Raw genomic sequence first — 25,175 nt, forward strand, 5'->3', positions numbered from 1 at the left:
TGAATGCCAGTAAGTAGGTAGTATTCCCAACTTGCTTATAAAACAGTACAAACACAGAGACTCTCTTGAAATCGTTCAAGACATCCCCTTCTTTCAGCTGTTTTAGTACAATAAAATACACTGCTGGTTCTGATAATGTAATGCTTTCCTGCAGATAGATTGCATTCTTCTTCCTATTATTTCCCATCTTCCTCAAAAATAGCCCCAGACCACTTTAAGATCTTCACACTACAACAGTGGTTCCCAACCTGTATTCCATGGACCACCAGTGGTCCACAAGAACTAAAATATGGTTTGTGGTCATGCCATTACTACACCGTTGTGATGAGAGTGACTGGTCTTGAAAAATCCTGCCTGGTTGAGCAGTTTAAACCCCCCTCCTTATACTACAAGCCCCAGAATTCTGCAGGAGGCAGAAACTAGATTTAAAGTGGATCCATGCTCTAGTGTGATGATGTCCTTAGATTAGAACTAGCAAGATCTACCTTATCTGTTTGCTGAACTAAAGTGGCACAAATAGCAAAGAGATCCAGTTAAAATGCCCAACAGTGACAATTTTGTTTCTTATTATTACCATGAACTGGCATCATACTTTCATGAATGGAAAAACTAACAGTCCCTTTTTTGCCCCCCCACTTCCCGAAGAAATAACAGCTAAGACTGCAACCTTATGTACACTCAGAGCTTAACATATTTACTGCAAAAGCTAACAGACCAATATCATAAAGTCATAGACTCACAGAGTTGGAAGAGACCTCACGGGCCACCCAATCCAACCCCCTGCCAAGAAGCAGGAAGATGACATTCAAAACACCTCCAACAGATGGCCATCCAGCCTCTCTTAAAAGTCTCCAAAGAAGGAGACTCAACCACTAATTTTCATTGTAAATTATTGAAGAATAGGAGTTACAAATTTCCAATGCATTATTTTAGTCACTGAAGATCTGGGGAGAGCGTTCCTTTAATCATTTATGTGGAGGCTGCTGCAGTGCTGCATTGGTATCCAGATAGTCCAGCTAGATCGAGGCTGCATTGGCCCTGCTGGACAATCCCTTGTCCTACTACCACTACTTCCTGCCAGTCATAGAGCTCCATGTGAGTTTCCACCCATCCACTGAAGTCTTCATGGGGCACTTACAACATCAACAAGGAGAGAGGATGGCGACCTCCTCCTCCTTGCTGGTTGCATAAGTTCCCCGTTTTTATTTTATTTTCTTTTTTTATTTATATGCTGCCTTTCTCCCAGAGTGGGACACAAGGTTGCTTCCAAAATGAATAGTTAAAAACACTTTCCACACAATCTAAAACAATTAAAATAATATTAAATTAAAAACAAACAAAGCACGAAAGATATATAACATATTTCCCAAAAGTCATATTGTTACACACACACACACACACACACACATATATATAACATTTCCATATATATCATAAATCTCCTGTGCTTTCATTCAAACCTAGTAGCATTTCACCTCAAATTTCTCTCATCCTTATTTACATAAGGAAAGTAAATATAACACAAGTTACTTGTGTTATATTTACAGTTTCATTTACACCATATATTTTTTTTGGGGGGGGGGGATGTCCAAGACTCTTTTCACTTTATTTACATAAGGAATATAAATAAAGTGAAAAGGGCCTTGAACCCCCCCCTCCCCAAAAAGCGGCGATAATGCAAATAGCCTAATGACTTTACTTCATTCCTGCTTTGAATTTTCAAAGCCCAACATCTGTAGTGAACATATATTTTCTCTGCATGGTAGGATAAGACTGAGAAACCCTTTCATATTCAGAGAGCTCTTGAATATTGGAAAGGAGGTATGTGTATAATTTTTCAATTATTTATTTTTGAGCAGGAAAAAATGAGAGAATAATAGGGAAGATGTTGGAAAAATAATTTAACAGGAAGACTTTTATGGGTCTATATTTGTATATCCCAATTTATCTGAAGAAGACAACATATCCCTATTGCTTGTCAGCCAGCACCAGACTGATGGGAAATGCACGCCTGTCTCAAGTCTCATGAGAGAATGGCCTACTGTGAGCTCTCCAGGCTTCCATGAGATCTCAAATCCCCAAACTCATGCTAATCAAATAGTTTACTCTGGGAGTGAGTTCCATGATCAGACTAGAGAGAGGAGACAATAGGCAGTATGCTAGTCACACTAACTACAAATGGATCCCTAGCATTTGGTGCATAATAGATAAAAATACTTGAGGATGGTGAGTTGTGAGTGTGTCTAGCTCCCACTCATCCTTCTCTCTGTCATGCCAAATAGCTCATGTTATCTGAATGAACTGGATCAACAAATATTTCTCTGTGTAAAAATCATCCCAAATATGGGATTTCAGATATGGAGAGAATCTTACAAAGACTCCCATGTTGGGGAGAAACTGTGTTATTTATTTGCCCTTGCTTGGAGGAGCAAAATAGTCACAAATCCATATTCTCTTCCTAAAGGTGCCTTGAGTCCCAGTCTGGGAGAAAAGTGAGATATAAATGAAGTGATAAATGGATAGATTGATGGCATACTATCTAAACAGCATTAGTGGCTGGTGGTGTTTGTGCCAATCTGAATCTTAAAGGAGGTGTCCAAATTGCTGGATCTATTTTGGGCACATGATTCAGCCCCATGGGTAGCTCCTTTGAAGTTCAAGCCCAACCCCAGAAGAGATCCATCACCCCACTAACATGAAAGCCACCATCTGCTAGTGGTAAACAGGCTGCATCAAGAATTGTGGAACCTCCAAAACTGCCAGCTTTGTAAGCAGTTGTACTGGTATTAATGAGATGACAGCCCCAAAGCTCACACCCCTCTGAAGTCCAATATTTATCTTGAAGAGCAGAGATGCTTTGAATATCAGGCCTGGACATTCAAAACAGGTGTTAGAAGATGAAGCGCAAGTTACTCTCTTCAAAGAGGCTGTGAGTATTTCCATTTATCCCAACAGAACAGCCTTTCCTTAAACCCTCCAGCAACACAGTTCAAATGGTATCTTTGCACAGCAGTAGTCTTCTACCTCCACAGAGTGGGCACGGTATCTCAGTGCTTGTTTACAGTTTATATCAATCCTGTTAGCTTTTGCAATAAAAAATGCAGGTCAGTGTATAATCCAATCCAGCTTTGGAAGAAGGTCAGCTAGTTGATCTGGATGAAAATGCTTCCAAATCCAGAAATGTTTCTGGGTTTTGCCTGTTTCTGCCCATCTTCAGAAATGAAAGCAATCCTTTAACTGTAAATGTATTTGTGAGCTATTTTTAGTCTTAGTGGGTTTTTATAAAGGAAATGTTCTGCCATACGGGCTGAGAGTAACGATTTCTGATCAAACTTTTGTCATTCCAAATTAATAGGGTAAAGCAAATAGATTTTAACTAGGCCATCACGTCTACGCTCTGCTGCACTCAGTTGGTTTGAGCAGGCTGATGTACTATAGTGTACATTTGACAAGAAACCCATGCCAATCAAATAAATGGAATTTTCATATATAATGATGTCACTGTAAGGAATACAGTAGGACAGAGTGTTCTGTAGGGAACATTATCAAAATTCAGCTTTAGTCAGTCTTTATCTATTACATGTACTACCCTGCCTAGTGGACTGCTCTAGCTGAAAAATTGAAAATAAAAGGTTGGCAAAAAGAGAGATAGCAAAATACAATTTGGGGAAAATATGGAATCCATTTATAGTCTATGTTCTGAACTTGTTATTTATACCCTGCCTTCCTCCCCAAGGGGATTCAAGGCAGCTAAAAGTCACACACTTCGATCAATTTAAAACAAATCAGATGCAAAAATTAAACAATTAAATAGTATTGTGTGTTAAGTTTAAAATACAGTTAAAATACAATAAATACAATTAAAATACATTTTAAAACACCCACCCCCCCCCAAAAAAATCCCATCCACAACCTCCCCAGCAACATGTTGTTCATCCTTTTCCAAATGCCTGAATGATGATGATGATGATGATGATGATGATGATGATGATGATGATGGATCAAGACCAACCCACAGGATCGTTTGGCATGTCTTTTAAAAAATAACTTAAAAACATTCAGTTTAAGGACTGTCATGAAGTGGGTTTTTCAAGTAACACAGTAGTCATGTAATTCAGTGTTAATCTAAATTATAGTTTTTTAAATGTAATAAAACTAATATGAAAAAGCTAAGTCTCCATCCATTTAACAGGAAGCAAACACACCTGTTTTGGGATATGATCACATTTGAAACTTTGATTACTTTATCAAGTCTTAGTGTAGATGAATTATGGGAGATCTGTCACAAGCAAACAAAATATGTCCTCACACAGTACATAGCAGAGTTAGTCACTACCACAGAATGTGATACAAAAACCAACACAGTTATTTAAAAAAGGATTAGATTAATTAAGGATACAGCTATCAGTATCTACCTAGTCGCAGTAGCTCTATACAATCTTCTAAATATTAGCACTTGGGAAACAACCAGTGGTGTGCTAAATATTTCTTCCACTTTAACTATTCTTATACAATGTGGTGAAAAAGAAACTGCTTTTTAAAATATGTATACATGTGAAAACATTTCAAGGCAATTCTCTTGGGTAAGGTTTTTGGTCCTGATAACCAATGGCTATGTATGAGAGTGTCATGACAGAATGAGAGAAGATATACATACTAGAATTTAAGTATCTTTAAGTAAATTGTCAAATTTTCTCCACAATTTAACTGGGAGGGTGAATTTCCCTCCATGAGATTTCCCCAGTCACTCACCACACAATTTTGGATGGGGTTACACTCCCCCTGAAGAATTGTGTTCGTGGCTTGGGAGTATACCTGAATTTGTCTCTCCAAATGTCAGCCAAGATCTATGTGACTGTCAAGAGTGCTTGCTACCAACTAAAAAAAAAAAAGAGTGCTTGCTACCAACTTTGGCTGATAACACCAGCTGCAACCCTTCTCAGAATTTGAGGAACTAAAGATGGTGGCGCATGCACTCATCACCTCAAGATTAGACTTCTGCAATGTGTTGTGCTTTGGGCTACCTCTGTACCAAGTTCAGAAACTCCAATTAGTTCAAAACATGGCAACCAGATTGGTTACACGAACATCTAGGAGTGAGCATATTACACCCACATTAAAGTCACTCTGCTGGCTGACAATTAGTTTCTGGACAAAGTACAAAGTGTTGGTTTTGATATTTAAAGCTGTACATGGTTTGGGTCCAGGTTATCTACAGGATTGCTTTCTCCTGCACAATTTGCCCTTTAAGACACTGAGGTCTTCTGGTGAGTGGTTACTCCACGACTGTGAAATGACTTGCCGGAAGAGATCAAATAGCTAAATCAGGTGCCCGAATATTAAACACAATTGAAGACCCATCTCTTCCAGCAGGCTAACCCAGTCAACTTTCAGTCATGAGTTTTGATTTGCATGCTATTACCACTATATGTCAATTTTGTAGCTATGTTGGGTATAAGTTTTCATGTATGTGTGCGTGTTTACCTATGAAATAAGTTATTATATTTTACGTTCATTTGTTTTTGAATTTGTTGTACCCCACCTCGAGCCATCAGGAGAGGCTGGTAATAAATAAAATTTATTATTATTATTTATTAAAGGCATACAACAACAAACAAAAATAACAATAAATAAAAAGGAGCAGACAGTCAATATCCTCTTTTCACAGACAACTGGTTAATTGCTTTGAAGGAAAGGATGCTAGATAGATAGGTCTTTATTCTGATTCAGTAAGGCTTCTGGTATGTTCTGTTCTTATCTCATGAAGTGGATAGGTTTCTAAGGTGTACAGCAATCAATACACGTCATTCAAACTATTTTTAGAACCCTTCTTTATTAAAAACAGAACAAAAGACAAATGTGTTGTATAATTTGCTCAGCTTTATGAGTTTCTTCCAAAATTATACTGCTGTGAATGGCAGCTGAAAAAAATGTTCCCAGTTTTTATTACTAGAATGTTAATGTTAATGAAATACTTCCTAATAACCTAAAGAAGTGTTTCTGGAAGAGCTCAGTGTATAAGTAAAGGCAGAAGCAGATACATCAGCATCAAAAAGAACTCAAAGTTTTATCTACCTTGATAAAAAAAAACCAATGAGCATGATAAAAGTGCATTTTGACTTTCTACAAAAATTACGTGCAGTCCGTTTTTCATTTTAAGTTGACTTGTGCATTCACCTGTTAAAGAGGATGAAGAAGGAGCTTCAAAGGCTTTCTGGTTGCATTTGCCCCTGTGCATGTGCATACCTTTCTAGGATTTCAGCCCAAGATTGGTTATGGATTTGTCATTCTGTCTACTTCAGGTTTTTGTCACTTCTGCATGCTTTTACAGTTTTATTTTGCTCCATGACTGCTTTTTTTTTTTTAAAGGGTGTTCTTAAAATATTAGAGTATCTGGCTGAATATATCTGTTTCATAGAACCATAGAGTTGGAAAAGACCTCATGGGCTATCCAGTCCAACCCCCTGCCAAGAAGCAGGAAAATCACATTCAAAACACCCCCGACAAATAGCCATCCAGCCTCTTGTTTAAAAGCCTCCAAAGAAGGAGGAGCCTCCACCACAGTCCGGGGCAGAGAGTTCCACTGCTGAACAGCTCTCACAGTTAGGAAGTTCATCCTAATGTTCAGATGGAATCTCATTTCCTGTAGTTTAAAGCCATTGTTCCATGTCCTAGTCTCCAGGGCAATAGAAAACAAGCTTGTTTAAATTGATTAAACAATTGTTTAAATTGATGTATATAATATTTCCTTTAAAAACACACTAACCATGTGTTTTTCATACAGAAGGGAAGTAGCTACTTTGTGCACTTTTTGTTAGAAGAATTGCAACACTATAGAAGGCAAGTCGCTTCCCATTAAAAATGGGGCAGTAAAATGTTTCTTTTTTCCTTAAGAAAAAGAGTTTTTACTACTTCTGGCAATTAAAAGGTGGCTCAAATTAGAAAACTGTTCCAAATTGGAAAAGAACACCTCAATTGCCCAATGGGAATTTTTTCTTATTTGGGACAGAATGGTCCAATAAAAATGCTCCATCATGGAGTCGCATCATCCCCAGGAATGTTCCACGGAGATGAAATATTGCTGCTCCATTAGTCAGTGAAGTTGTGGTTCTTCTTCTGCAAGAATACGCATCAGAATAATATTATGTCATGATGCAGCACAGTTCCCATTTTCCCATTCCTTATGATCCCAAATGAATAGGAACCTCTTCACTGCAAGAATTGCATTGGATGCCAATTCTTTTGTGTAAGGATAAAGATTAATCTTTAATGATAAGCCAGGTATTCCACAAAATCATCTCTCCTTTTTATACATTTTGCTCATCCCCCAAAGATTATTCCAATTAAAAATCAAGGCCATTTTTACTCCGAAATCCAATACTTCAGCCCAGGGCTCATTTAAATGCGCATTCTTATAGGATTACATTGCAAAGAAATGTTGCAACATTCAGAGAGGTATGAAATCCCAATGACTCTAAGGTTTTCATCTGTACAGTAGTCCCAGAGATGTAGATCAGATCATTTCCTAGAAGAATATACGAACTTCCTCAAGTATCCATCAGACTGATGCCCAGTGGAATACTTAAAATGAAATATTTTCAACAGCAAACAGCAGATGTCATGATATGATTTCAATGCATTTTTAGACGATCACTAACTCCACAATCAAATGCATAGAAAACACTCATTTGAATTCACATAACCAGGAAGCTGACAGTCTTAACTATCATCCAAGGAGACAAAACATTTCAATCCCCCAGAGTCACATTTTGTTGCAAAATTCACATAAGTTCAGACATACAAGGTAGATATTTTACAGATATATCAGCTGAAGAGTAGCCCCTGACTTGCAGCTTTTTTGGTTGGTGGGATAACAAAATAACAGCTGCTTATAACATGTGAACATGTCTTTTCTAATTGAGTATTTCTGGATTTTGTAAAATACACACCCATATTTCTGAAGAGATATGCAGTATTGTTGTATCCCACAATACATTGGCATTTTCACAGGGGTCAGAAAATATTTCTACTTAAAGTGCTCAAGGAAAGTGTTGTCTTTTTTAATGAGGTTTTCAAAATCCTATCATTCTTGAAGTATACACTATCTTGAGTCTTCTCTTGTTGTTCTTGTAATCATATTTGTTCCACACTGCCATCTATCACTAGATGGTAAGGTAAGCCGGTTTCACCTAAAATAGCTTTTACAATTAACTTGGATTGTCTAAGTCAGATGCAGGAGATATTTCAAAAGAAGCCAATAATAACTTTTGATATAACAGGACTGTCTCCATACATATGTAGCTAGATCTCATGCTTCTTTGATGCAAATATTGATGATCTTTGTTTTTATGATGATCTTATCATTCCTATGGCTGTTTGTTACTCAGAACTATTTTGGCTGTAGTTTAAATAAAAACAAATAAACCTGTCCTTTGTGAATATTACAATAATTATGGTATAACTAAGGGGTTTTCTTTTCTTTTTCTTTTTACATAAAAGTTAGTTTTATACCAGCATTAGTTTCTCTGTATGTCTAGCCTTTGGGATTTTAACTTATGAATAAAGTCTGAAGCTAGCTGGAGGAAAATGTAACAGTTAATTTCTCAACACAGAAAATTAATCTACTTCTTTAAAGATATACTTTCTTCTTTTGCAAAGCAAACCTTTCTTTAATTTTTTGGTGTATCATGATAGTTAATGGGGACAGCGAGTACTGATAGATCATTGATTGTTCCATGTTCTTGGAACACAAGGCATATCTTCCTACTGCGTGTACTAAACTATTTTTGTCCCATATGTACAAGAGATGAAAAGATTCTATCAGACACATTTGGACGTGAAAATTCTATAGCATTCTATGCCCTATAAACCCATGCAGCCCGGATAGGTATAATACAAATACCCTAATAGTTTCTATAATGGTCTTTCTGTAAAGGAAACGAGAGAGCAAATCATGAAAACAAATGTATTCTGTGTCCAAATTCCAAAGTTTTAGTCAATACCCTCCAAAACTTCACAGATGAAAACTAGGGCACATGTGACCAAGCAACATCTGAGTGTGATCCAGATAGCAAAAGTTATTAATGAGGAAAAATGCACAAGCTAGGAGTGCCCGCAGTAATTTGCTTTTCTTATTATTATTATTTGATACACAACAAGATTAGTACACAGCAAACAAGATCACTATGCTGGCGTTTGTATTGGATCACACGTTGGACAATTCCCAAGTGTCTAGGATTATGTGATGTATCGGCAAATAATGTGTGCAGATCTGAGTAGGGTGGTCTTTTGCAGCTGACAGACTGTGATTTTGTCAGCGCTGATTGTTTTAAAGTGCTGGCCAAGGTCTTTAGACATTGCACCCAGTGTGCCAATTACCACTGGGACCATTTTTACTGGTTTGTACCAGAGTCTTTGCAGTTTGATCTTTAAATCCTTGTATCGTGTAAGCCTTTCCGGTTGTTTCTAATCAATCCTGCTGTTGCCTGAGATTGCAGCATCGATGATCCATACTTTGGTTTTTTCCACAGTCATGAGGTCAGGACTATTGTGCTCCAAAGCGCATTTTTTTCAAAAGTCAGTCTGAATTCAGAAATCCCAGAGTAGTTTTATGTGTATATTTTCTGTAACTTTTTCATGGTTGTGATCCCACCAATTATTGTTATTTTTATATTTATACCCTGATTTATGTCTCCCAAAGCAAACTCAAAGCGGTTTAACATAAAAGCATTAGTACACAATTTAAAATATACAAATATACAAACATTAAAACAGAATTAAATATAAACAATATTACAAATTCACAGCTAAAAACCATTCAACACACTTAATGCATGTTCAAGTTAAAACCACAGCACCTCATGACTTGATCTTAAAAACCTTAATCTTTAAAAGTCTGCCTGAATAAAAAGGTTTTAGTCTGCTGCCAGAAGGAACAACAGGGAGGGAGCATTCTGGGTTCCCTAGGCAAGGAGTTCTAGAGTCGAGGGTCAGTCACCGAGAAGGCCCTCCCTCTCATTCCCACCAGCCAAACTTGAGATGGAGGTGGGACCGAGAGAAGGGCCTCTCCTGAAGATCTCAGGACCCGGATAGGTCCATATAAGGGGATGCAGTCAGCCAAATAACCTGGACCTGAACTGTCTAGAGCTTTAAAGTAGTCTTTTACCTAAGACTACTAGTAGGGGCAAGATTTTGTCCCTTGCTCTCCACTGCTTTCCCCCTGCTAAGTTTGTTGAGTAAGAACTATGTTTGTAGTTTGAATTCAATTGAAATAAACTGAGGACAAAATAGGAAAGTGAGAGGAAGACTGTGAAACTGGGACATTTAAACAGCTGAAAAAGTGGGATGACAGAAAATGTATCAGGGCTGTACCTTTTGCCTGAAGACATAAAACAAAGCATTTTTTGCATATTTTCATGAAAACATTTCAATTATTGGGCCCAAAGGTTTTCACAAAACATCTCAAATTAATCTTCTCCTTCTCATACACAGGATGCTATTAAGTTCAATGTTCTCTGAACTAACCAAATTGTGGTTTTGTCTCCTCACAGGCAGGGAATTTGAAGGTGAGGAAGAATTCCTGGAGATCTTGGGGATAACGCGAGAGCAGTCAGGCAAATATGAGTGCAAAGCTGCAAACGAAGTTTCCACTGCAGATGTCAAACAAGTCCGAGTCACTGTGAACTGTGAGTACATTTATTATTGCTATATTAGGGTTTAGAAAAATAATAATAACCGTAGTATGTAGGCAATGAGTTGGGAAGCCTGTCATATCTGACTGATAAAATTATTCTATTCCCCATGGAATTGCTTTGAGTATGCCATAAAATGTCAGTGTGGTCTGGGGAAAAAGAGAAGACTTATAACTGGATAATGTAGTTTGAAATCTCTGCGGAGCCACAAACTTGCTTGGTGGATCCCTCATTAGTTTCCCTCATAAAATGAAAACATGTACACTTATTTCCTTTTGCATTTATCTTTTTAATATAGCATTTCCTTACATTGTAATGAGATTTCTAATTGTGATGTTAAGGGGGAAAGCAAACTCACAATTTACAGTTCCGAGCATGTCATAGGTTTGTGTGTGAGAGAGGGTGGGGGAGATTGCACATTTGCAGATCAATTCTTAGCCCTAAGGTTGGGGCTCAGCCAGCAATTCAAAATGGTTTTGCCAACACTACCTGGTTTTTCTCCTTCGTCCTTTTTCCAATTATATAATTTTCTTTCTTGGGTTGGGGATCATAGAAATCCAGAGGCTTTCCAAGCTGGGTCCTATTCACACCACACAATTACAATATTATATTTCACATTAACTCCCATTGCAGTATCCTATGGAACCGTACAATTGTCCATCAGAAAACTATAAGGCAGTGTTTCCAAAACTTTGGTCCTTTGGATGTTTTGAATTTCAACTTCCAGAAGCCCCAGCCAGCTTGGCCAGCAGTCAGAAAGTCTGAGAACTGAAGTCTAAAACTCTCAGAGGCCTAAACTTTGGGAACATGCTCTAGTGCAGTGGTTCTCGACCTATAAGTCCCCAGATGTTTTTTGGTCTACAACTCCCAGAAATCCCAGCTAGTCTACCAGCTGTTGGGATTTTTGGGAGTTGAAGGCTAAAACATCTGGGGACCGACAGGTTGAGAACCACTGGTCTAGTGCCTCATGAAATTACAAACCCCAGGATTCCATATGATGGCAAATACCATTGAATCAAGGTGTTATATTTGTGTGCCTTGAAAGGGCCTCAGGACTTCCACCTTCCATGAGCCAAGATGTCCCCATAACCACAACTACTGCAAGGCATTAATGAAGAAGAATCCCTTTTATTTTATTTTCAGTACCTAATCATATTCTTTGCCATGCCAGTATGATAACAGAGAGCAATTGTCAAGCTTGTGAAATATGCTTTGTCTAGGGTCCACAGGATTCAAGACCCAGAATGGATTGATTGATTTTTAAATATTTGAACTAAATGCATCTTGCAGCCTGTCCCAGACCTTGCAAGTGACAAATCATAAATAATGCCATTACCTGTAACTGGTACAACAAAGGTGTGAAAAGTTACATTTTAAAGTAAACAATGAGCACACAGTCATATGAGGGGTTTTTTTTGCTATTTTTCTATCAATTCTAAATTTATCTTTGCCTCAATGAATGTGACAGATCTTAATGGAAAACCAAAAAGCAATGCAACAAAGAAAATAATGAATGGTATGAAAACATGATGGTGCTGGAGGAAAATCCTGAGAGTGCCTTGGACCTCAAGAAGATCCAACCAGTCCATCATCCAGGAAATAATGCCTGGCTGCTCACTGGAGGGAAGGATACTAGAGGCAAAGTTGAAGTATTTTGGCCACATCATGAGAAGACAGGGAAGCTTGGAAAAGATCACGATGCTGGGAAAATGGAAGGAAAAAGGAAGAGAGACTGACCAAGGGTGAGATGGATGGATGGTATCCTTGAAGTGACTGACTTGACCTTGAAGGAATTGGGGGCGGCGACAGCTGACAGGGAGCTCTGGCGTGGACTGGTCCATGAGGTCACAAAGAGTCGGAAACAACTGTGCGATTGAGCAGCAGCATGAAAACATGAAATAAACAGATGAATCGGTAACCGGGCTCATGACTAGTAGTCAGAGAGTATGGCTGATCTACTGAAGGTCATTCAGAGATCTACCACTAGACCCCTATCTAAGTTCTGCCCACCCCTGTGATATGAGGCCCATTAAAGTGGTTGAGGTTTATATCTGTAACTACTACTATATGTCCTTAACACAGTCCTGATATCTGTCTATATGCGAAAGTTTCAGTTATTCAGTAGTGGTGCTGCAATTATATGCACTCTTACAACACAGTTTTAAGATTTACAGTTTGGTAATTTCATACAGGATTGCATAGTAAATCATTGTAGCCCTCCTACAGACCCTTGCATTGCATCTGGATAATTTTAATTAAAGCACTCATATAGGAAAGGACTTATTCTGTGACATTCAAAGAGAAAGGCGAAAACAAAATGCAAAAAGGAAATAAGTAAATGTGAAGTGTTGTAATTGCTGTCTTCTGAGTGACCATATTCATATGCAAATGTGTAACACATTTTGTTTTTTATTTTCTCCTAATGGCTTTTGTTTGCCATCTTTTCAGAGGTGAAGTGCCCCCTTTTATTAAATAGCCTTAGTCTAATGAAGCCATTATTTAAAAGCCCATCTTGTATTCTCTTTTCCATTGTGGGAAGAATTAAAAGCACCAGAGAGTTCTAAGATCCAAAGTTCTGGTTTCATAATAGTAACATTATTATAAAGAGAACATAATAATTTATTATATTCAAAGATTTCCCCACATCTTGGGGGACTTGTCACCAGAAAATATTTATATGAAGAAATTACTATATGTATTGGCATAAACTCATGCATACATAAGCACACACTGGGATGGGTGAGAAATCTGCTGGGTTCAGATGTTTGTGTGTGTGTGTGTGTGTGTGTGTGTATGTGTATATGTGTGTGTGTTCCTTCAAGTCACCTGCAAACTTATGGTGACCTCAAGAACTTCAAAGGGATACTTAAAGGTGTTTTTGCCAGTTTCTTCTTCTGAAATGTAACTTTCATGGTCTCCTATCCAAGTACTAACAAGGACCAACCATGCTAAGCCACCAAGATCAGGAAGGAACTTGTACCTTTAGAATATTTAGACCCCTTTTAGGATCTCAACACTGTATATCAATATGAGGTGTGCTGCAAAAGTGTGCATGTTCAGCAAATGTGTACACAATGTACATTATATAGTACATATAGGTGCACATAAGATACATATTTTCCAGAAAAGTCAATCTTGATTTCCTGAATCCAATAAGCTTTGTTTATTATGGAGGTGCTAAACTCTAGCACTCCACATCCTCCTATACTAGCATTGAGGTGGTATAAATAATTTCTACCATAGGTGACAGGAAATACTAAAAATCTCAATGTTCTAAATGGGAGAGTAAGTCAGTCCTACTCCACAAACAAATCTCCAGGACCCGTGATAATATATCTACTACTTTATTTGTCTTACTTACTTTGCTGCTATTACTATATGATAATCACTACAACAGTGATCATCATATAGGCTGTAAAAACATTTACAGAGCAATAAGCAAGAAAGGCCCAGCCTTACAATTCATTTTACAACCTAATAGCCAAGAGAGGGTAAAAGAGAGAACACATGATGTGAAGAACATGTATATTTTAATATACTTCAGTTTCATTTCCATAGGGGTTAGAGATGGAATATTTGAGCCTAAATATAAGAGTACATATTTCAGTGATTTTCTTTGAAGGACAAGCATGTACAGATGTCCATATGGATGTTTTTTAAAAAAGATCTAGGTCTAGAGCAGTGGTTCTCAACCTGGGGTCCCCAGATGTTTTTGGCCTTCAACTCCCAGAAATCCCAGCCAATTTACCAGATGTTAGGATTTCTGGCAGCTGAAGGCCAAAAACATCTGGGGATCCCACATTGAGAACCTCTGGTCTAGGGAATGAAGGTGGGGTTCCCCAGAAACTCCAGGAGATATTATAACACCAGTCTTAGTGTGTCAAGGATCCAATAAAAATGTATTTTTATCTTATACTGACAGACCAGAAGCTGAACAGAATGGGGGCCTTGTGACTCGCACATATGCACTCTAATATCATATGCAAAAGGTTGCTATCCAACAAATATTTTTAGCATATGCATGGATTAGTTTTCTAGGCCAGACACCTATATTGGCCTTGTTCGAGCTCATTCCACATAAACAATGCAGTCTTTTTTCCCTTCCTTCCATGGAAAGCCCTTAACATGTGTTGGGGGTAACCAGATAGTCTAAGTGTAATCTTTGCTGTGTCCACCAGTTTTACTAGAGTAACGATTCTGGAAACAAAGGCACATACTTAAATAGCTATTTTCTAATTTAGCCCATTCAAAACCATATTAACTTTCCCATTCTGAGCAATGGAAGAAAACAGAAGATCATTTGAGACAGGAGGAGGAATTTCATGCCTTCCAGGATTTTGCCAGAGAGGGACAGTTTAGTCCAAGGATTTATCAGGAAATGAAAGGAGAGTGTTTTGGAAGATGAGACCAAAGAATTTGTCATGAACATGAAACTAGATGAATAGAGACGAGATATTAGTAAACAGAGCTGAATGACCGTGACTGTTGAAATGTATGGCTGATTTTGGTATCTGAGTTCTAGGTAGCAGTGAAGTAGCTAAGCTGTGACAATGGTAAGCCAGAAAGGCACTGTAGTCAAGGTGGGAGGTTACAGTATAACCCCCTTGATACAATCCTGTTTCCTCTACAGGATACAGGTTCCTCCATAGTATCCACAGGATTTATATCCGCAATTTCATTTATCCATATTTAACAAAATATGTCTTCTTTAGGCATTTTAGGTTCTCCAGCACAACTCTATGGTACTTTTAGGGCCAAAAGATCTGGGAAAGTTTTCCCCGCAGGTTAATAGAATCTTAGAGTTGAAAGTGACCACATGGGCATCTAATCCAAACCGCTGGCATGCAGGAAAAGCACAATCAAAGTATCCCTGACAGATGGCCATCCAGCCTTTATTTAAAAGCCTCCAAGGAGGGAGCTTCCACCACACCCTGAGGCAGAGAGTTCCACTGCTGAACAGCTCTTACAGTCAGAAAGTTCTTCCTAATTCAAGGGTCATGCTAGACTTTTCTCAGAAACAAAATTTAACCTGAGAGGAAAGCAAAGAAGAACTAAATTTTGTAGTGTATGTAAAAAAAAATTAGGTTTGTGCATGGATTCAGTTTGGTCAGTTCCCTTCGACCGATTCTGCTTGTTAGGCTTGTTTGGCTGACCATAATGGTAAGGGCTCAGCTGCCATGTTTTTCTTTTTTGGCCAAAACCGGTCACATGGCAGTCAATCATGGTTCCTCCTCTCCTATTTGGCAGAGAGGCTGGCACGTGCTAGCAAGGGGTTTCCCTGTGTGCCTTTCCTGTTGGGCCAATCAGAATAGAAGAAAGCCGTTGTGTGACTTACACAAGCTGTGTCTATTTAATGGGTCATCAATAGAGCAGAGGAGAGGTTTTCAAAGTGTACCTAAAAGCCTTATTGTTTGGTCTGCTGCTAGACTTAGAAAGGGCAGGATGGCCAGCCAATCACTCCACTCCTGGCCATCCTTGGGGTCTTCCCCTTCACCCTCCTCCACTTTCCTTCTTTGGGGGACTGGTTGGCTCTTTGTGGGGCAGGATAGCCAGCCTACCACTTTGACCCTGATCTGAAATCATCCTCCTCCCCTTGTTTCTAAGCCCCTCTATTCCCCTTTTTGGGGGGTGCCATTGCCACCTTGCTTTTCTGAATCAGTGAAGCTGATGACCTGCTTTGAACCACTAAACTTAAAATAATATGCTCCAAAAACATGTTTTTTTTCCCTCAAACATGGCTAAATTTCCCACAATACATTTTGAAAAAGAAATTTCCCCGCAGTGGATCATACAGGAGTGTTTTTCTAATTAGGGAACAATGCTTATTATGCTTTCTGCTGCTGGCCTCTTTCGGTATGTTTTGTGAGAACAAAAAATGCAAAAGCTTTGGAGAAAGTTGCTTGCTGTTATTTGTCTCCCGAAATTCGGCCCGCAGAAATGGATTGAGGTTCAGCCAAAATGCACAAGCCTAGAAAGAATATCAACTTGGCAAGAGGCTTCTTTGTATCTGAATAGGATGGGCAATAATAAGTTCAGTCTTTGATGTGTGTAAAAATGAATGGTGTAAAATCCAGGTAGAAGTGTCAGAAAGGAATTTGGAGATATAGATTTAATGAAAATATTGGGGCACAGGAAAAGAGAGCTGATTATCATATATTAAAAACCCAACAATTTGAGGAGATCACCAAGGGGCAGCATATCTCAAAAGCACAGCACAGTGGGAGTTCAGGAAGTCCATACAATGCCTATTCGTTTTTGCTAATAATGGACCAGTGCTAGTGGGATTTCAATAAATATTGTAAAGTGTAGCTACTTATTTGCAATCTGTAGGGCAGATAATGAGGCCCAAAATATACTAGTTGAGAACATATTCCTTAGTGTCTAATTGAAGTTTTTATAAGGATGGAAATGGAGAAGTTTATGTTAAAATAGACTCAAAATACACACATTTTTAGTCTCACTAATGACTTTTGTTTGTTTCAAGATGTCATTGCACATTTTACTTAAAGGGGCTGGTGGTTTTAAAAAGTGCAATACTAAACATAACACCACAGATTGCAGATCTAGCACATAGCTGGCTTTTTGTGACAGACTGAAGCAAAACTCAGGATGTGAATAATATGCCATCTGTGTGAAAGACATTAGAATAATTCCTTTAGTTTTACCTGCAGTAACTTTCTCATTGGCAAGAATGGGTCTGGTCAATTTTATCCCAGTACCTCATAACATTATTTAATCTTCACCTGCTTTGTGAAAAACTAGAATGTTTTGTGTGACAACTGCTATACAATAGCATCTCATACCATGTGGGAACAATACTTTCCCCCCATAATGTTTCAGGGAACAGTACTGTATTTAGCTATGTTTTTGGTTACTTTTTCTTCATTCCTGCCATCACCTGGCAAGGTCTAACAGTAATCTGTTTTAAATCTTTTATCTCCAAGGTCCTTGTTTCTATTCCATTTCATGGTGCAAATGTACAATGCAAGAGCATCACTTGGTAATTACAAGGCAATTGGCAATTACATTACAATGACTAGGAGTTGATATTAGCCCTAGGACCACCACTTTGAGCCAAGTTGGAGCAGTACTGAGAGAAAGGGAGAGGGACCTGTAGTTCTCCAAATATTGTTGGGTCAAGGAGACCCACCTCTGAATTCCCCAAGCTCCTCTAACTAGGCTTTCTTAGTTATCCTTTCCCTTCTTCTGTCTCTCCACTTTATCTCACAATATCGTGCATCAGATATTTAGCCATGGTCACATAGCTATACTTTAACTTTTATTTGAACCCTCAAATCCAGCTTAAAAGCCAGTCAGCTGTCCAAACCAACAGAGGTCTGTGTTTGGGTCCTTGCCTCTACTCCACACAGTGTTGATAGGACACTGATTGTATCATTATGTGATGCCCTGCTTGGCAAAACCACAGATCTTCATCACTCTGGATGGTTTACTGGTAATACTCTCAGCCTTCCACATTTATGGGGTTGACCTTTATGGATTTTATTATTCATAGATTTGATTAATATGTGCTCTCTGGGAATTTTTATGTCCTCCAGCTTCCTCCAGACCAGTCATATTAGGAAACCTAAAGATTCCTAGAGAAATGTTTTGTCACATAAAAAATACAGTGGTTTTCTAATTCATGAGTTTATTTTTCACTTTCACAAGTTTCTGCATCCCTATCTCCAGTGAATGTGCAGAGTCTACAAATAGACATATGAAGCCATTAGGATAGCCTAAAGTAGACTTAGGACATTGAAGCTCACAGTATGGCAATCACTGATTCTAAATTTGCCACTCTGAGAAAGAGCTATGGGAGTCATAGTGCAAAGATTATGAATGAAATCAATTTAGTATGCAGTAGCAAAAATAATGTGTTTAGAAAGCATTTGGGAAAGTACATTCAAAAACAGTGATTAATGCATTTTTGCCAATGCTACTTTCGCTATACGTTTCAATGAATACAGAAACAATATTAGAGTTCAAAATAATACAGTAGCACAGCAAAAATTACACCAGAAAGTATAGAGGACAGGGTAAAAAAAACCCCTTTAAATCAGTTTGTTTCTACAACAGCTAAAAAAGTTGACTTTTTTTTTTTACATTTAGGTTGCACATACAAAATTAGAAACCTTCGTTGTTTTGTAAGCTGCAACACTACTTAGAAAGAACTGAGATTTAACAAAAGTTATTTGCCCTTTTTCCCAGACAAACACAAAAGGCTAGCATAGCATTTTCAGAAGCAAAGAATAGGTAATACATTTTAGTGGCTTGTCTGGGCATCCAGAGATATAGGTTCATATATCTATATAATCAAAACTAAATACAGACATCTTTTAGACCCAGGTGGGCTTTTGTAGCTTTCACTACAACATCTTTTCAATGAAGAACTATTTTTTCTTTCTTTTTTTCTTTTTTAGAATCACAAATTAGTTGGCCTGGAGTTACTTAAATAGAATGATGGCCAATCGGGATTAAAGCTCTTATGGAGTGTGGCTGATATACTGAGGGCAACTGAAGGGGAGAGAAAGTCTGTTGCTTGGCAGAGATTGCTAGGCCTGGTGGTATAGTCTTCAGATCTGTAGAAAAGTATTTCATGACTTGTATTGCATATTAGGTCCAATGGAGTGTAAACTGTTTGTTCCACTGCAGATGGCAAGGAGATTTATGACTGATTGTGAAAAATCACACAGCAAGATTTTTAAGCACCTTCTTTATCCTCAGCTCCAGTTCTGTGCACCTATTTTGCAACAAGGCCTAATTTTTGAAATAAATATACATTATTGTTTCCCCTCAAATTCCATAGATTTAAAATATTTTACTGATATTTCACATATATGACATGTTGAGTGGAAACATAACATTCTTGTACTAAGCTCTTCTAGCTATATCAGTGATTATTTTGGCTATGCTGTGCTTTAATTAAGGAATATTTGTTGACTCTCCTAGTGCAGGAAAACAGAAAAGTGTGTGTTGGTGACCTCAAATATTCCCAGAAGTGTTAATTTTGCTTTTGCTAGCTCCATAAGAAGCCTCACCCATATCGTTTTTAAACTTCCATATAAGCAGCTCTTGTTTATGAAGACACATGAAGGTTTGCTGCATTAGCCATTTGTAGTGTAAGAAGTATGTGCCATCAAAAACCTATATTCAGTGCCAGACTAGAAAGGGCTTCCTTAGAAATGTATTACTCCCACAAACCTTTAGCTATATTCACCAATCCTAATAGTCAGCCTTTCCTCAGCTCTCATTCATTGGAGTTTTTCACCACAGTTTTTATCTGCTTCTCTTGTAACATGGTGAATTGGTTGGTTTATCTCCTATCCTGAGCATTGCTCCATGATGAGCAATATTGGGCATCTTTCCTTAAAACATACTTTTGACAGGCTATCCAAGGTTTAGATAAGCTGAACTTTCACTGAAGATGCTCTGAACTCTGCAGCCAGTATGTCACCTGTCTTAAGGACCTCTTCACATGTACCTTATTTTCAGCAGCTCAGCAATATTCTTTTTCTTCAGCCACAGAGCCTGATGGCTCCCATCACATCCCGGATGACTACTTCTGATGCGGCTCCAAGGCTAAAGTACCACCACCACCAAAAAAATTGTGACGGTGTGCAACAGTAGGCTCCCTGTTTTTCCATAAGGAAAGATGGGTTGAGCTGCTGAAAAAAGGCTCTCCCCCTCCCTCAATATGATGAGGCGGGTAAAGACAGAGCAGAATGGGGTGTGGGGCAACAGGTTCCCACGCCCCCTGCACAACCACCTCCAGAATGCAGCGATTCTCTCCAATTTCAGTGGCACATCTGACAAGGTCCTTGGAAGTAATTGGAAATGATCTGTCAAATAGCATCGATAGTGCTACTCATGCACAGTCTGGGCTATTCTGTGCTTGCAGTGAGCAAATGCATGGGGTTATGATGCAGAATGTCCACACGTCTTCTGTGTATCTGAAGAAAGCTACTAAAATAAGAAATGATTGCACTGTTGTTAGAAATCTCTCAGTGACATTTTCTAACAAATTTTATAACTTACTTTGATAACAAATTGTCACTTTGAGGACATCAACATCCAAAATATTGACTTGATTGATAAAGTCAAAGAAAAAGGAAAATATAAAGAATTCAACAATTCTCTCTTTACAATTGATCAATTAAAATAAAATCTGAATGAAGAAAAGTACTGTTCCCAGAGGGTGGGAGGAGGGATGAAATACTGATAGACACAAGTGGGAGATAAAGGTGGAATCAGCAAGGTTAAGAATACTAAGAAAATACATTTGATATGTATATTGAAATGGTGATGGATTATTCTACCTGTGTTTACAATTAAAACATACTGGAAAAAACACCCAAAATATTTATATTCATATTGCTGAAGTCCTGCATTGTCATCATGATTTTCATAAGGCCACTTCATCATGGCTTTGTAGCCTGTCCACATCCCAAGTGAAGCATTTCCAAGTTTCTGGAGTTTTGGGTACTGGGAAATTATGTTCATAGCTTTGTCCCAGTCCCAGTGCTCTGAAAGCAGGCAGCTGGAGTGTCTAGGATTATACCATAGATGTCATTTCCCAGCCCACCAATCTCCAATACCTCAGATGCTGTTTCATTGGAGTTCTATCAGGCTGCAAGTAAGTTTAAGGAGTTTCAGTCATAAATATGTATCCCCAGTAGTACTGATATCCTAAGTCCAAAAAGCTTAATAACTGATGGCCTCATTCATGCTACATTCCTCCCTGATGTGCTATGACAACATTACATTCAAGAGTAAATCTATATTTTTTAATGCGTACCTTCAAAACTGAGGTGCACATTACATTTCAGTGGTGCATTATACTCAAGTAAATAGGTTACTTGGAAATGGCTTTGCTTATCCCATTGTGAACTGCTTTTACAAGACAATGATATGAGCCAATATTTCTCTTCTACAGACCCCCCAACTATTACGGAATCCAAGAGCAATGAATCTGCTACAGGACGGCCAGTTTCACTGAAGTGTGCAGCCTCTGCTGTTCCTACGCCTGATTTTGAGTGGTACAGAGATGATGCCAGGTAATTATTCTATTTATTGTCAATCTATTGCATATGGTGGCAGGTGTTGTCCAATTCACAGCCATTTCATCACAAACCATTTTCTTACTCATCAGTTAACTGACCATGTTATAAACCTATAGTTGCAAGAAGCAAAGGTCTAACAGCTGTGTGTTGGCTATTTAACCGTTCTGTGCAAGGAAAGACATTTATGAAAAACTAGGCTGTAAATACAGACCTGCAGAAAGATTTCTGTTGGACCAAGGGAAGAAAGAGAAGGGTTAGGGTTATTGACTCACGTTTTCAGAATAAAATACACTAGTAGGCAGGACCGTAGCCAGGACTTTGATTTGGGGGGTGCTGGGATTTTGCTTCCGGGGGGGTGGGCTGAGTCTGGGTGGGAGAGGATCTACTCTAGCAAACCTTTTGTATTGTTATCCCAGTACCCCCATGCATATGAGATATATTGAGCATGGTGATCAGATCATGATATGAATAAACATAACAGTTTAAATAATAAATGTAAGGCCTTCTCGTGGACCACTCTGATAATTTCGGGGGAGGGGGGGCTGAAGCCCTTCAAGCCCCCCCCCCACCCGCGCTACATGCCTGCTAGTAGGGTAGTCACTGGCAGCTAGAATAGGAAAGAGGTGGTTATAGGCCCCTCCCATGTCCCACTTAGTTAATGCAAATTTGAAATACCATTGTACAGATGAAAGCAATCAAGCAGTACCTGAACATTAAAAATACATGATGGAGGGCTGATTATTATCATCCTCATCCTCCTAGTGTAGAACTCAAGGCAGCTTACAATATATATATTAGGCTTGATCGATCCATGAAAAATTTGATTCTAAACTCGTTTCAAAACTAGAGGGGGCATTTTTTCGTTTTTGTTGCTAATAACGAATTTGGCCCCCAAAATTTTTCGAAATTAACGAAAATTCGTTATTTTCGAAATTAATTCGTTAATGGCGGACGCGCATGCGCGGTGGCCCAAAAACAGCCCGAAGGGGGGGGGGACTTAGGGGGCTCTCCCGCCCTCATTTTTTGAGTGATCTTCTTCAAACTTGGTACAATGGTAGAACACATTTAACACTGATAGCTCACCAAAATGTGGAACGTTTCCCTTATCCTCTGATTTTTGGCAAATTTTCATAGCTTTTATAATAAACCATTTTTTAATAATTGCAGAAATCTGTTCCTGGTTTGAAAGTCTTATTTCCTGTTAAATTGGGTTGTCTTTACTGTGAAAGTCATTGCTCTACTTCAGAAACTTTGTTTTTGTGGCTAAAACTTTGTTAAATTGGTGTAGTCCCCGGCTGAGACACAAGCAGCCCCGCTTGTGTTTGAGAGCGGTGAAGGGACAAAGGCACCCCCCCTTCTTTCCCCAAAAGGAGTTGTATTTTGTACAGGGAAGTATGGGATATGCAACTCTTTCCCAAACTTGGCTTAGGATTATCAGAAAGCGTCCCCGGCTGAGACACAAGCAGCCCCGCTTGTGTTTGAGAGCGGTGAAGGGACAAAGGCACCACCCCTTCTTTCCCCAAAAGGAGTTGTATTTTGTACAGGGAAGTATGGGATATGCAACTCTTTCCCAAACTTGGCTTAGGATTATCAGGAAGCGTCCCCGGCTGAGACACAAGCAGCCCCGCTTGTGTTTGAGAGCGGTGAAGGGACAAAGGCACCCCCCCCTTCTTTCCCCAAAAGGAGTTGTATTTTGTACAGGGAAGTATGGGATATGCAACTCTTTCCCAAACTTGGCTTAGGATTATCAGGAAGCGTCCCCGGCTGAGACACAAGCAGCCCCGCTTGTGTTTGAGAGCGGTGAAGGGACAAAGGCACCCCCCCTTCTTTCCCCAAAAGGAGTTGTATTTTGTACAGGGAAGTATGGGATATGCAACTCTTTCCCAAACTTGGCTTAGGATTATCAGAAAGCGTCCCTGGCTGAGACACAAGCAGCCCCGCTTGTGTTTGAGAGCGGTGAAGGGACAAAGGCACCCCCTCTTCTTTCCCCAAAAGGAGTTGTATTTTGTACAGGGAAGTATGGGATATGCAACTCTTTCCCAAACTTGGCTTAGGATTATCAGGAAGCGTCCCCGGCTGAGACACAAGCAGCCCCGCTTGTGTTTGAGAGCAGTGAAGGGACAAAGGCACCCCCCCTTCTTTCCCCAAAAGGAGTTGTATTTTGTACAGGGAAGTATGGGATATGCAACTCTTTCCCAAACTTGGCTTAGGATTATCAGGAAGCGTCCCCGGCTGAGACACAAGCAGCCCCGCTTGTGTTTGAGAGCGGTGAAGGGACAAAGGCACCCCCCCTTCTTTCCCCAAAAGGAGTTGTATTTTGTACAGGGAAGTATGGGATATGCAACTCTTTCCCAAACTTGGCTTAGGATTATCAGGAAGCATCCCCGGCTGAGACACAAGCAGCCCCGCTTGTGTTTGAGAGCGGTGAAGGGACAAAGGCACCCCCCCTTCTTTCCCCAAAAGGAGTTGTATTTTGTACAGGGAAGTATGGGATATGCAACTCTTTCCCAAACTTGGCTTAGGATTATCAGGAAGCGTCCCTGGCTCGGATCCCTTGTTTCCAAAAACACTTTTGCGTGGAAAAAAGAAAGGAGAAAGCCCACCCCGCCCGCAAGAGGAAAAATGGCGCAGCACCAGGAAAAAAACACCCACAGGACAGCCCTTTGCAAAAACAAAAGAAAAAGAAAGACCCAACTAACACACACCACCCAAACTCAGCCAGCCACCCCACCTTTTCTCCCGGTCTTCACACAGCCATGCTGTGACGCAGCAATCTTTCCTGCCTGCCAGTGCCTGCACCAAAATCTCCCTTCCACCCTCTCCAAAATTCCCAGTGCGACTGAGCCACGAGGCGTGTGTGCACGCTCAGGACGTCCTACCAGCCCCTCCCCCTGGTTAAACGTGCTCTCTGATTGGCTACAAGGTGCAAACAACACGCTAGATTGCCCCAGTGGACTTAAACAAGTTTGGATGATTTGCCAAAGCATTTTTTAAAAACGAAAAAAAAGGCGCCATAACGGAAAACGGCCAATCGCGGTTCGAAACCGCGATATCCAGGCGTGTGAACAACCAAGGTTCGATATTGCTTCAAAACAAACGAAAATAACGAATCAATAACGGTAAACGGGGAAAACGAATTATTTGAGCAAGCCTAATATATATATATTTAATACACATGTTTTAAAATTACAAAATACAAAGTTAAAAAGCAAATAATCTTTATTTTAAACTAGTTAAACTAGATAATTTTAGACTAGTTAAAAAATACAAGTCATGAAAATTATACGGCACGACAAAAGTATCAAAAGTCTATTGCAACTTGTGCCTAAATACTCTTGTCTTAACTCATACAGGTCTCATTGGCAACCTTCCCATCCATAAAACTATGAAGTACATCACACTTGTTAGATCCACATATTGTTTT

At 39.2% G+C, this 25,175-nt stretch overlaps 1 protein-coding gene across 2 annotated transcripts in view; it reads left to right on the top strand.

Moving 5' to 3' along the window:
- Positions 1-25,175, top strand: part of lsamp (limbic system associated membrane protein) — a 606,975-nt gene that overhangs the window by 533,068 nt on the left and 48,732 nt on the right. For both annotated transcript variants that reach the window (XM_062977128.1, XM_062977129.1), the window contains exons 4-5: positions 10,551-10,685; positions 21,625-21,745. In XM_062977128.1, the coding sequence (XP_062833198.1) occupies positions 10,551-10,685; positions 21,625-21,745 (256 nt within the window). The remainder of the gene's footprint in view (positions 1-10,550; positions 10,686-21,624; positions 21,746-25,175) is intronic.

The sequence above is a fragment of the Anolis carolinensis genome, chromosome 3, assembly GCF_035594765.1.
Source record: "Anolis carolinensis isolate JA03-04 chromosome 3, rAnoCar3.1.pri, whole genome shotgun sequence".
NCBI classification, from domain to species: domain Eukaryota; kingdom Metazoa; phylum Chordata; class Lepidosauria; order Squamata; family Dactyloidae; genus Anolis; species Anolis carolinensis.